Raw genomic sequence first — 13475 nt, 5'->3', positions numbered from 1 at the left:
ATGTCCAAAACTAACGCTTCCTTTGGCCGCCTTTCCTTCCAGTTCTCTGCTGCCAATGACTGGAACGAATTGCAAAAATCTCTGAAGCATCCCCTGAAGTCTTATATCTCCCTCACTATCTTTAAGCATCAGCTGTCAGAGCAGCTTACCGATCGATCACTGTACCTGTACACAGCCAATCTGTAAATTGCACACACGACTACCTCAGCCCAATATTATTACTTACTCTCTTGCTCTTTTGCACCCCAGTATCTCTACTTGCACATTCATCATCTGCACATCTATCACTCCAGTATTAATGCTAAATTTGTATTATTTATGCCGCTAGGGCCTATTTTTTGACTACCTCCCTACTCTTCTACATTTGCACACACTGTATACATTGCTATTTTTATTTTGTGTTGTTGATTGTACGTTTGCTTATGTGTAACTCTGTGTTGTTGTTTTTGTCGCATTGCTTTGCTTTATCTTGGCCAGGTTGCAGTTGTAAATGAGAACTTGTTCTCAACTGGCTTACCTGGTTAAATAAAGGTGAAATAAAACAATAACCTGGCAAAGGGTAGCTAACTAGAATGCAGGTGACTGGTGACTCTACAGGGAAGCAAAAAATAGTAGTAGTCTGTGCGATGTGTATAATTGGAACCAGGGAAGAGCCTGTCTGCCCACACTCATCACTTGCTCCCCCTCAGCTCACCAGCTGATGTAGGCTGTGTGTGCTGGGTGTGGCTCGTCCTTCCCACTGCTGAACAGAACTGTGCTGAGCATCTGTGCTGCTAATATTAATGGTGGTTATCACTGAAAAGCTCTCAATCTCTCCAAAAACGATTGTCCAGTCCACTTAGTAGTCGGATTTTAGGTTAAGGCATTAACTCTGAAATCTTAAGGTTAGGCATTGGTTAAGGTAATGGTTCAGGTTTGGGATAGGCATAAAGCAAAAATATAAAATTACATTTTCTATAGTTGGATTCGAATATGCAGCCTTTGGCACCAAAGGAAGAACCTTACGCCCATCCGTCATCCTCCATCTACCATTCCCATCCACCATCCACCATCCACCATCCACATCCACCATCCACATCCCCATCCACCATCCCCATCCACCATCCACCATCCACCATCCACCATCCACATCCCCATCTGCCATCCCCATCAGCCATCCCCATCTGCCATCCCATCTGCCATCCCCATCCACCATCCCCATCCCCATCCCCATCCACCATCCCCATCCACCATCCCCATCCCCATCCACCATCCCCATCCCCATCCGCCATCCCCATCCGCCATCCCCATCCACCATCCCCATCCCCATCCACCCCATCCCCATCCACCATCCCCATCCCCATCCACCATCCCCATCCACCATCCCCATCCCCATCCACCATCCCCATCCCCATCCACCATCCCCCCCATCTGCCATCCCCATCCACCATCCCCATCCACCATCCCCATCCCCATTCACCATCCCCATCCCCATCCACCATCCACCATCCACCATCCACATCCCCATCCAACATCCACCATCCCCATCCACCATCCCCATCCACCATCCACCATCCACATCCCCATCCCCATCCCCCCCATCCCCCCCATCCACCATCCACCATCCACATCCCCATCCCCATCCAACATCCACCATCCCCATCCACAACGAAACCTCCTTGAATGTAACAGTGCTCACTGTTGCCCCTAGTGGACAGTTTCAACGTAATCCATCCCCATCTGCCATCCCCATCAGCCATACCCATCTGCCATCCCCATCTGCCATCCCCATCCACCATCCCCATCCCCATCCCCATCCACCATCCACCATCCCCATCCACCATCCCCATCCCCATTCCCCATCCCCATCCGCCATCCCCATCTGCCATCCCCATCCACCATCCCCATCCACCATCCCCATCCACCATCCCCATCCCCATCCCCATCCACCATCCCCATCCACCATCCCCATCCCCATCCACCATCCCCATCCCCATCCGCCATCCCCATCTGCCATCCCCATCCACCATCCCCATCCACCATCCCCATCCCCATTCACCATCCCCATCCCCCTCCACCATCCACCATCCACCATCCACCATCCACCCCATCCCCATCCAACATCCACCATCCCCATCCACCATCCCCATCCACCATCCACCATCCACATCCCCATCCCCATCCCCATCCCCATCCACCATCCACCATCCACATCCCCATCCCCATCCAACATCCACCATCCCCATCCACAACGAAACCTCCTTGAATGTAACAGTGCTCACTGTTGCCCCTAGTGGACGGTTTCAACGTAATCTCCCGATGTCCTCAGACATGGGTGGATGTCGAATCCTGACTTGTATCACAGGTGATCTGGCTGGGAGATACTTAAAACACCCTGATGAAGACAGCTTGGCTGTCTAAACGTTGGTATTACATTTTTGCATCTGAGCTCCTAGAGTGTGCTGCTCTCTTTTATTTTCAAGTTTCTACTCCGCTAGCCAGCACCTCGTCTGAATAGGTGTGCGTTTCTTTTTCTCCTTCTGTAGCTCAGTTGGTAGAGCATGGCGCTTGTAACGCCAGGGTAGTGGGTTCGATTCCTGGGACCACCCATACGTAGAATGTATGCACACATGACTGTAAGTCGCTTTGGATAAAAGCGTCTGCTAAATGGCATATATTATTATTATTATATTATTATTATTAAATCACACCAGATAATTTCACTGGATTATTTACATACATTTTTAGCTGCCTTTGTATTTTATTTACATGTTATACGTACATCGACTGTATCACTCGATGCCATTGACTGAGAGGACATTTATTACGTATATTTTTCTCCAGACCCTACGTCATTGATCCTCAACCAGGACAAAACAGTCGAAGACTATTGTATCCAATTGTTACTGCTCCTATGGTGTTCTTCTAGAGTTTGCAGGAGTATATTTAACATTTGGAGTGAGAGCTCATAAATATGTCATAAACGTTCAACCCAGATTCCAAAGTATTCCTTTTGGAGGTTGCATTGCAATCGTTTGACGTCATGATTGAGTTCACGGGCCTATGATGCCTGCTAGAAAGGAATGCTGATGTCAGTGAAATGTTAGAATGTGGTGGCCATTTGAGAAGTCAGATAGAGCTGGAGCTGTGAGACCAGACTGCCTTATATAAACACTTTCTTCACTAGAATCCTTGTCAGTGACTTGCATCACAATGTTGATGACAACATCCTGTTTCCTGCTAGCTTAGTGATCAGGGCCTATTGTGGTCCTGTCACATCATGGCTGTCGAGCTTTCAATGGCTGTCTATAAGGTCTAGTCTAGATAAGGGTCCAAGGTGCCTATTCTCTTCTCTTTGTCCTACCTTATCGGTCTCTCTATCCCCCACCTCCCTCTCTCCTCTCCTCTGTCTGTTTGTCCTCCCCTTGTCACTTTATTTTTGTCTCCACGATTCCTCAAGATTAGAAGGGGGAAGGAGGAATTTAAAAACAGAGGGAGTAGGTATTGATGTGTCAGAGTAGATGATTAATATCTGCCACTGTGTGTGTGTGTGTGTGTGTGTGTGTGTGTGTGTGTGTGTGTGTGTGTGTGTGTGTGTGTGTGTGTGTGTGTGTGTGTGTGTGTGTGTGTGTGTGTGTGTGTGTGTGTGTGTGTGTGTGTGTGTGTGTGTGTGTGTGTGTGTGTGTGTGTGTGTGTGTGTGTGTGTGCCAGTTATCTATACCTATCACAATGCCACCAGTCCATGTCTTCTTCTGCTTTTGGAGGGTGAGTCAGAGATGGTTGGCAACACAATACACAACACTAGGGTCAAATACAGTGCATTCAGAAGGTATTATTTTTCCATATTTTGTTCTGTTACAGAAATATTCTAAAATGTATTAAACTAATCGTTTTCCTCATCAATCTACCTATAATGCCCCATAATGACATCACAATACCCCATAATAAACAAAGTGAAAACAGGTTGTTAGAAATACTAAAAAACTGAAATATCTTATTTACATAAGTATTCAGACCCTTTGCTATGAAACTCCAAACTGAGCTCTGGTGCATTGTGTTTCCATTGATCGTCCTTGAGATGTTTCTACAACTTGATTGGAGTCCATCTGTGGTAAATTCAATTGATTGCACATGATTTGGAAAGGCACACACCTGTCTATATAAGGTCCCACAGTTGACAGTGCTTGTCAGAGCAAAAACCAAGCTATAGGCCTTTGTGGTAGATAGGCAAGACGGAAGCCACTCCTCAGTAAAAGGCACATGACAGCCTGCTTGGAATTTACCAAAAAGGCACCTAAACGAACCTAAGACCATGATAAACAAGATTCTCTGGTCTGATCAAACCAAGATTGAAATCTTTGGCCTGAATACCAAGCGTCACATCTGGAGGAAACCAGGCACCGCTCATCACCTGGCCAATACCATCCCTACGGGGAAGCATAGTGGTAGCAGCAGCATGCTGTGGGGATGTTTTTCAGCGGCAGGGGCTGGGAGACTAGTCAGGATCGAGGGAAAGATGAATGGAGCAAGGTACATACAGATCATTGATGAAAATCTGCTCCGGAGCACTCAGGAACTCAGACTGGGGTTACAGTTCACCTTCCATAAGGACAACAAACCTAAACACACAGCAGGAGTGGCTTCGGGACAAGTCTCTGAATGTCCTTGAGTGGCCCAGCCAGAGCCCAGACTTAAACCTGGTCGAACACCTCTGGAGAGTCCTGAAAATAGCTGTGCAGTGACACTCCCATTCCAACCCGACAGAGCTTGAGAGGATCTGCAGAAAAGAATGCGAGAAACTCCCCAAATACAGGTGTGCCAAGTTTGTAGCGTCATACCCAAGAAGATTCGAGGCTGTAATTGCTGCCAAAGGTGCTTCAACAAAGTACTGAGAAAGGGTCTGAATACTTATGCAAATGTATTATTTTAGTTTTCCTTTCATTTTATAAATGTGCAATCATTTCTAAAAAACTGTTTTTGCTTTGTCATTATGGGATATTGTACGTAGATTGATCAGAGAAATAAACGATTCAATTAATTTTTGAATAAAGCTGTAACAACAAAATGTAGAAAAAGTCAAGTGGTCTGAATTGTTTCCGAATGCACTGTAGAGGGAAATGACCATAGCTGTAGGGTAGAAGTGGACCTGCCTTTGAATATGATCATATGACACAGAGTTATGTTAACAATGTGGTTTCTGGGCCTTTAGGCCAAGAGAAAACACGCTTTTCTTTGCATCACAACATAGCAACCGTTGGAAAAGACAAGGGAGGGAGTGGCGTAATGGGTTAGGCACAGACCTGAATGATCATCGAAGTGAGTGTGTACTAACAAGATTTAGGAACATAATTCGGTAGATTGTGTGGTCTGTCGCTCCGCCCCACATTCTTTTTGAGGGAGACTTCCAAGAACCTTCAAGGGGAAAATCTAATATCCATTCACACTGTGTAGGCTACAAACACTATAGTTAGATAAGTATGTGCTCTTAAACCGCGTAATAACCATGCAGTGCTTCGAGTCCCGTTTGTGTCGGAAAAGACTGACGAAAATCTGATTGTTTAAGCCTCTGGGTAAATACCGCCAAAGACTAATGCCGGATTTTATCCAACACCGCTGGATGATGTCGTGCGCTCATTGACACTGATTCCCATCCTCGAACGCGGGAGAGAAAATGTGGAAAGAGGAATATGACTGTCATTTCGACTTGCTTCTCGAACTTCTGTAAGTATTTTTTATGGTTTCGCCCACAGATAAGTTGTTCTGAAGTTTCTTGTGTCACTCAGACTCAGAATAAACGGGAGTGTGTGCTGTATTTGCAATTACAATATTGAGCGGAACAGTTTTGACAGCCGTTGCAAATCAACTAAAGCATGGATTTGCCACTAAACAGTTTAATAACACTTCATGAAAAATGTGGCTACTTGAAGTATAATTGTCATACGTTTGAGAATAGCTAATTGACTATCCCGAATAAAAAAACGTTACAATGAATTATCTGTATGGTTCGAACTTTGGTCAGTTTATAATGGGTTTGTAACGCGGATGAACACATTTGAACCATCTCTGTTGACCCAATACATTTGAACCATCTCTGTTGACCCAATACATTTGAACCATCTCTGTTGACCCAATACATTTGAACCATCTCTGTTGACCCAATACATTTGAACCATCTCTGTTGACCCAATACATTTGAACCATCTCTGTTGACCCAATACATTTGAACCATCTCTGTTGACCCAATACATTTGAACCATCTCTGTTGACCCAATACATTTGAACCATCTCTGTTGACCCAATACATTTGAACCATCTCTGTTGACCCAATACATTTGAACCATCTCTGTTGACCTTACTACATATTGCTCACTCTTATGGGAGACTGGCAACAACGTTGTTCAACATGCCCCTAGGAATTAACAAGCTGCTCTGTTTCCTTTTTAAAAAAGTGACTATAATTCCTATGCCTTTATCAGTTATTGTCACGGCAGTATACTGTAGTGTCACGGCAGTATACTGTATTGTCACGGCAGTATACTGTAGTGTCACGGCAGTATACTGTATTGCCACGGCAATATACTGTAGTGTCACGGCAATATACTGTATTGCCACTGCAGTATACTGTATTGTCACGGCAGTATACTGTATTGTCACGTCAGTATACTGTATTGTCACGGCAATATACTGTATTGTCACGGCAGTATACTGTATTGTCACGGCAGTATACTGTATTGTCACGGCAGTATACTGTATTGTCACGGCAATATACTGTATTGTCACGGCAAAATATACTGTATTGTCACGGCAATATACTGTATTGTCACGGCAGTATACTGTATTGTCACGGCAATATACTGTATTGTCACGGCAATATACTGTACTGTCACGGCAAAATATACTGTATTGTCACGGCAATATACTGTATTGTCACGACAATATACTGTAGTGTCACGGCAATATACTGTAGTGTCACGGCAATATACTGTAGTGTCACGGCAGTATACTGTATTGTCACGGCAATATACTGTATTGTCACGGCAAATTATTCCCTCAAGACATTGCACAGAGGATGCCAGTGATTGCACGTATAGCTACAAGCCTCAGTTATGAAACACACAGACACACACACCCCTACTCATAAATAACATGCACACTCACCCCTTTTTCTAACACAGACACACACACACACACACACACACACACACACACACACACACACACACACACACACACACACACACACACACACACACACACACACACACACACACAGACAGACAGACAGACAGACAGACAGACAGACAGACAGACAGACAGACAGACAGACAGACCTCATGCTCTTCACCCGACACACCCTTGCTGGTCTAGGTTTGGATGGCACACAGCACAACTGAGAGAGAGATTACTATGTGAGTCACAGACATGCTGTCTCATGCTCTAAGTATGAGCTCACACACACACAGACACACACACACACAGACACACACACAGACACACACACACACAGACACACACACACGCACATCGATTCACTTTTAAATGAGCTTACTATTCAGGGGAAATCTACTCATCACTTCTCAAATGCATAATAGTTACAATGAAAGGTACATGGAACTGTACTGTAGTTCACTTCATCCAAGATAAAGATCAAGGGTCAAAATCCATATTGAATGCCAGTGGCTGTGAGTCAGTGTCTTTGTTCTAAATGGCCCTGGTCAAAAGTACTATAGGGAATACGGTTCAATTTAGGAGTGTGTGTTGTGCAGTTGATGGACATTGTATGTCTTCACTGCCGTGACTCCCAGGCTGGCACGAGTTGTTCATTATTCAGGAGATCGACAATTTTCTTATGAACAGAAATGTGGTTAGGATTAGGCATGGTGGCCAACGTGGAGAGTAGCCTAGGGAAATGCATCTGTAAGATATGAAGATAAAAAAACACATATGTTGTAGCCTAGGGGCAGGTTTGGATATCTTTTGGCGATACTGTGAGGCTTGTGCTCATTGCATGCTGTTGCCTAGTTGAGGGTTGTGGGTAATTGTGATGTAGGCGACATCAACCTGGGAAGGGCAGTAATTGCACATGCATGTGAAAGATAATGATGAATAGAATGGCAATTATTTTGTTGATAGCTCCTCGCCTGTCTTAAGCTGGGGGAAGAAGAGTACATCTTCCTTGTACAGAGGGAGGTATGAGTACCTAGTCTCCTTTGGGGATAGTTCCATCCTTGTGCGAGGCTTGTGCTCAAGGCACGTTGTTGCCTGCATTGTGGATTGTGGGTAATTGTGAGGTAGGAGACATCAACCTGGGAGGGGTAGTATTTGTGCCTGTCATCTCTCCTCCTAGGACACCGGGTTCCGCCGCCCGTTGTGTCCACGGCAACCGACACATTAACGTGCGAAGGCGTCTTGAATGTAGGAATGAATGAAGCCAATCTAATTAGATTATGCAGAACAATCCGGATCGTTTATAGAGAGAATGTTGACAATATCAAAGAGACGCTTAAAATGATAGGGTCGACCAGCACACCTGGTCTGGTATTGAGGCCTTTGACGTTTGTTTTTACTACTATATCAGGACTGTTTGTTTAGGATGTTTTATGTGTTTTTGGTTAGAGGGATAGAGAGATATAAGGACTCAGATATTCTATCTTTATGTGTCTTCAGGGGAGTTTTATTATTGAATCAGGGTTATATGAGAAAAATCATATCTAATTTGCCATGTAACTTTCGTGTTGATAAAATATCACACATTTCGTATATTTATTATTGTATCTATTTGTTTATTCTTGTCTAATGAAATGGACAGGTTTTTCTTTAGAGAACATTGTGTCATTAAGGGTCTTGAAATTGGAGTTTATAGCTCCCATATATCATCATAACATTCTATATTTTCATCTTCATGACTGCCAGTCAGTGGTCCTGCTAGGGCACTGTTCTGTGAGGCAGGTAGGTGACATACAATCAGCTCACTAAGGCTGTCATGTTGGTTGGTCCACAGAGATCTGTCTGTGTGTGTTGTGTTCTTAACAATGCCAACCTCACATGTTGCAAGGTCCACAGTTATCAAGTGGAGAGTGTCTGTCCTAATCTCTGAATGTCCCTGTGTGCGTCCTCCTCAGTGATACCAGCGTCACTGACGTGCTGTCGGACTCAGAGCCGAGCGGTCTGGAGCAGCTGGAGAGAGGCAGCACGGACACCCTGGCCAACGGTTGCCGTGCCGAATGTAACGCCGCCAAACGCCTTGCCAAGCGCCTGTTCTACCTGGAGGGCTTCAAACGCTGCGATGTGGCACGCCACCTGGGAAAGAAGTGGGGTTTCAGGCATACACCCCCCCCCAAGACCACACACACACACGCACAAGACCAAACACACAAGACCGAACACACACTATACCACACATACACAACATCAAACACACACAAGACCAAACACACACAAGACCACACACACAAGATCAAACACACACAAGACTACACACACACACACAGTTATTCAGTTAGTCACTGATACACATGCATGTCTCACAGTGTTTATATTGTATTTTGTATCATCTTGAACTTCATATTGATCTTTCTCTCTCTCTCTCTCTCTCTCTCTCTCTCTCTCTCTCTCTCTCTCTCTCTCTCTCTCTCTCTCTCTTTCTTTCGCTCCCCGTCCCTCCCTTCTCTTTCCTCCTCTCTCTCTCTCTCTCTCTCTCTCTCTCTCTCTCTCTCCCCTCCCCCATCCCTTCTCTCTCTGTCCATCATGCAGTAATGAGTTCAGCCAGCTGGTGGCGTCAGAGTACCTCAGCTTCTTTGACTTTTCTGGTCTGTCTTTGGACAAGGCCCTGAGGTAAGCCCAGTCAGCACTATTCTCACAGCACTGCTCACAACACATTAGCCTAATACTGATTTCTCTGAGTATAGAGCTGTAGTGTGCCTCTATTTTGCTATACAGTTAACTGTCACATCCGATAATACAGTATGCCATGATTTGGGACTGTCTTGAATGCATGTATTAAATCACAGCATGCAGATATCCAGAGTAAATGAACATGTTTGTATTGGGAGTGGTGAACCACACTTACACTGAGTTTACACTGAATGAATGTGCTCTGCATTGTATTGTACTAATCTACTTTAGCCTCATTCATACGACGCCATTATCGATTTCAAAAATAAATGTGAGTAAGCCTAGAAATGGAGACTGTAGCTTACATCACTGTACGGACAGATACACTCTGCATTCTAGCCTGAAAACAATACTGCCTTCTCACTCGTTGGTCTTTGACCTAATTCTCAGGAACTTCCTGAAAGCCTTTCCTCTGATGGGGGAGACCCAAGAGAGAGAGAGAATCCTGGTCCACTTCTCTAAGAGGTTCTGTGTCTGCAACCCCACAGCCCTCGCCCCCGAAGGAAAGGACATATCCGAAAGGAATGATAATGATGAAGAAGATGATGGTGATGATGATTATAATTAGGGTGTTGGGGAGGCTTGTGAAGACTATGATGAGGATGAAAATGAAGATTGTCTTGGACATTCTACACAGGAACACTCAAAGTCAATATTTTATGAATCATTGTTTATTATCAGCACACTGGAGAGGGTCCAACCAACTCAATGCATCAAGTACACATGTCGATCAGGAACTCTCCCGGGGCAGTCTTGTTAGTTAGTTCACTTATATACTGCAGACAAGTTATTTTTGCATGATATAGCTTATTCATCATTCATAATGAATTCATCATTAACGTTTGCTTCATTCATGTGACCGACCAATACTGGTTCATACCAGTACCTCACAAGATTTCTCTCTAAACTGAGACCTTGAAACTGAGATATCTTTCGTTCTCAAAACAAGGGTCTGGGCATACTGCCAAATTGCACATACTGATAGTGAAGATTCATTCAATCAATCACTTGCGTGAACACAGAAATTGGTTGTTAGAAGAGCACAAACATAACATTTTCCATCACAAGACGATAACAGCTTGCCTTGAATGAATAACCAGTGCCGGGTCTTGCCACTAAGCGACATAAGAATATGCTTAGGGACTCATGGGCGCTAGGGGGCCCAGACCCCCATTCCTTTTTTTAGAAAGTCAGGACAGTAAAACTCACAAGGTGCAATTTAAACATTTGGTACTGCATAAGCAGACTTTTCTTGTTATCTCAGTCACTGACAATCACTCAATTATCCCATGTCAGTTTTATAGATTACTTGATAAGTTAGTCTAGCCAGCTATCTAAACCTTGTAGTTATCATTGCCCAATTACTGACCGGTATGCAAGGCACGTGGCCCTGACTTCCAGGAGGTCCCAATGAACTTTGTTGGTCACTCTCACTCAAATAGCATATTAACACGGCATACAGTGCCTTCATAAGCTATTCACACCCCTTGACTTTTTCCACATTTTGTTGTGTTACAAAGTGAGATTAAAATGGATCTCTACAAAATACTGTGGAAGACAAATTCAAAAATTTGTAACACAAAATATGAAAAATAATACACTAATATATCTTGATTAGATAAGTATTCAACCCCCTGAGTCAGTACATGTTGGCATGAACCTTTCTGGATAAATCTCTTAAGAGATGTGCACACCTGGATTGTACATTATTTGCAAATTATATATTTTTTAAATTCTTCAAGCTCTGCCAAGTTGGATGTTGATCATTGCTAGACAGCAATTTACAATTCTTTCTCAGAAATCCAAGCCAATTTATGTCAAAACTGTAACTAGGACATTCAATGTTGTCTTGGTAAGCAACTCCAGTGTATATTTGGTCTGGTATTTTTGGTTATTGTCCTGCTGAAAGGTGAATTTTCCTGTTAGAATGCAGACTAAACCAGGTTTTCCTCTAGGATTTTGCCTGTGCTTCCCTCTATTCTGTTTCTTTTCATCAAAAAAACACCCTAGTCATTGCTGATGACAAGCATACCCATAACATGATGTAGCCACCACTATGCTTGAAAATATGAAGAGTGGTACTCAGTGATGTGTTGTGTTAGATTTTCCCCCAAACATAACGCTTTGTATTCAGGACAAAAAGTAGATTTCTTTGCCACATTCTTTGCAGTTTTATTTTAGTGCCTTGTTGCAAACAGGATGCGTGTTTTGGAATATTTTTTATTCTGTACAGGCTTCCTTCTTTTCACTCTGTCAATTAGGTTAGTATTGTGGAGTAACTACAATGTTGTTGATCCATTCTCAGTTTTCTCCTATCACTGCTATTAAACTCTAACTATTTTAAAGTCACCATTGGCCTCATGGTGAAATTCCTGAGCAGTTTCCTTCTTCTCTGGCAACTTAGTTCGGAAGGACGCCTGAATCTTATTTGTGACTATGTTTATTGATACACCATCTAAAGTGTAATTAATAACTTCACCATTCTCAAATCGATATTCAATGTCTGCTTTTAATTGTTATTTATTTACCCATCTACCAATAGGTGTGAGGCATTGGAAACCCCCTGGTCTTTGTGGTTGAATTTGTGTTTGAAACTCACTGCTCGACTGTGGGACATTACAAATAATTATATGTGTGAGGTACAGAGATGAGGTAGTCATTAAAAAATCATGTTAAACACAATTATTGCGCACAGAGTGAGTCCATGCAACTTAATATGTGACTTTTTAAGAAAAGTTTTACTTCTGATCTTATTTAGTCCATAACAAAAGGGTTGAATTCTTATTCACTCAAGACATTTCAACTTTTCACTTTTAATTAATTCGCCTTTTTTTCCCCAAAAACATAATTCCGCTTTGACATTGTGGGGTATTGTGTGTGACAAAAAAAATCTAAATTGAATCTATTTGAAATTCAGGCTGTAACACAACAAAATGTGGAATAAGTTAAGGGTTGTGAATACTTTCTGAAGGCATTGTAAGTCATGGCAAAATGTGTGGAATTAGCTATGAAACTGAAAAATATTCTCTCCATCCCATGGCAAAATGTGTGGAATTAGCTATGAAACTGAAAAAGTATTCTCTCCATCCCATGGCAAAATGTGTGGAATTAGCTATGAAACTGAAAAAGATTCTCTCCATCCCATGGCAAAATGTGTGGAAGTATCTATGAAACTGAAAAAGATTCTCTCCATCCCATTGCAAAATGTGTAGAATGGCAGGAAATTAGCTTTAGAATAGAGTTTTAGAATAGAGTTTTAGTTCCGCCCAATGACAAAGTGAGCAGAATAGCATTAAATTAATTTTAAAACTACAGAATGTTCTCTCTGCACCATGGCAAAGTGAGCAGAATAGCATTAAATTAGTTTTAAAACTACAGAATGTTCTCTCTGCACCATGGAGAAGTAAGCAGAATCGCATTAAATGAGTTTTAAAACTACAAAATGTTTTCTGCACCATGGCGAATTAAGCAGAATCGCATTAAATGAGTTTTAAAACTACAGAATGTTCTCTCTGCCCCATGGCGAATTAAGCAGAATCGCATTAAATTAGTTTTAAAACTACAGAATGTTCTCTCTGCCCCATGGCGAATTAAGCAGAATT

At 43.0% G+C, this 13475-nt stretch overlaps 1 protein-coding gene across 2 annotated transcripts in view; it reads left to right on the top strand.

Annotated features, from left to right (window-relative positions):
- The window catches only part of LOC118374982 (PH and SEC7 domain-containing protein 2-like), a 72194-nt gene that overhangs the window by 39816 nt on the left and 18903 nt on the right, over positions 1-13475 (top strand). For both annotated transcript variants that reach the window (XM_052486816.1, XM_052486815.1), the window contains exons 4-6: positions 9102-9290; positions 9733-9813; positions 10264-10421. In XM_052486816.1, coding sequence (XP_052342776.1) covers positions 9102-9290; positions 9733-9813; positions 10264-10421 — 428 coding nt within the window. The remainder of the gene's footprint in view (positions 1-9101; positions 9291-9732; positions 9814-10263; positions 10422-13475) is intronic.

This window comes from Oncorhynchus keta, chromosome 30 (genome assembly GCF_023373465.1).
Source record: "Oncorhynchus keta strain PuntledgeMale-10-30-2019 chromosome 30, Oket_V2, whole genome shotgun sequence".
NCBI lineage: Eukaryota > Metazoa > Chordata > Actinopteri > Salmoniformes > Salmonidae > Oncorhynchus > Oncorhynchus keta.
Note: the sequence above shows the minus strand (reverse complement) of the source record. Positions and strands in the feature narration are given on the sequence as shown.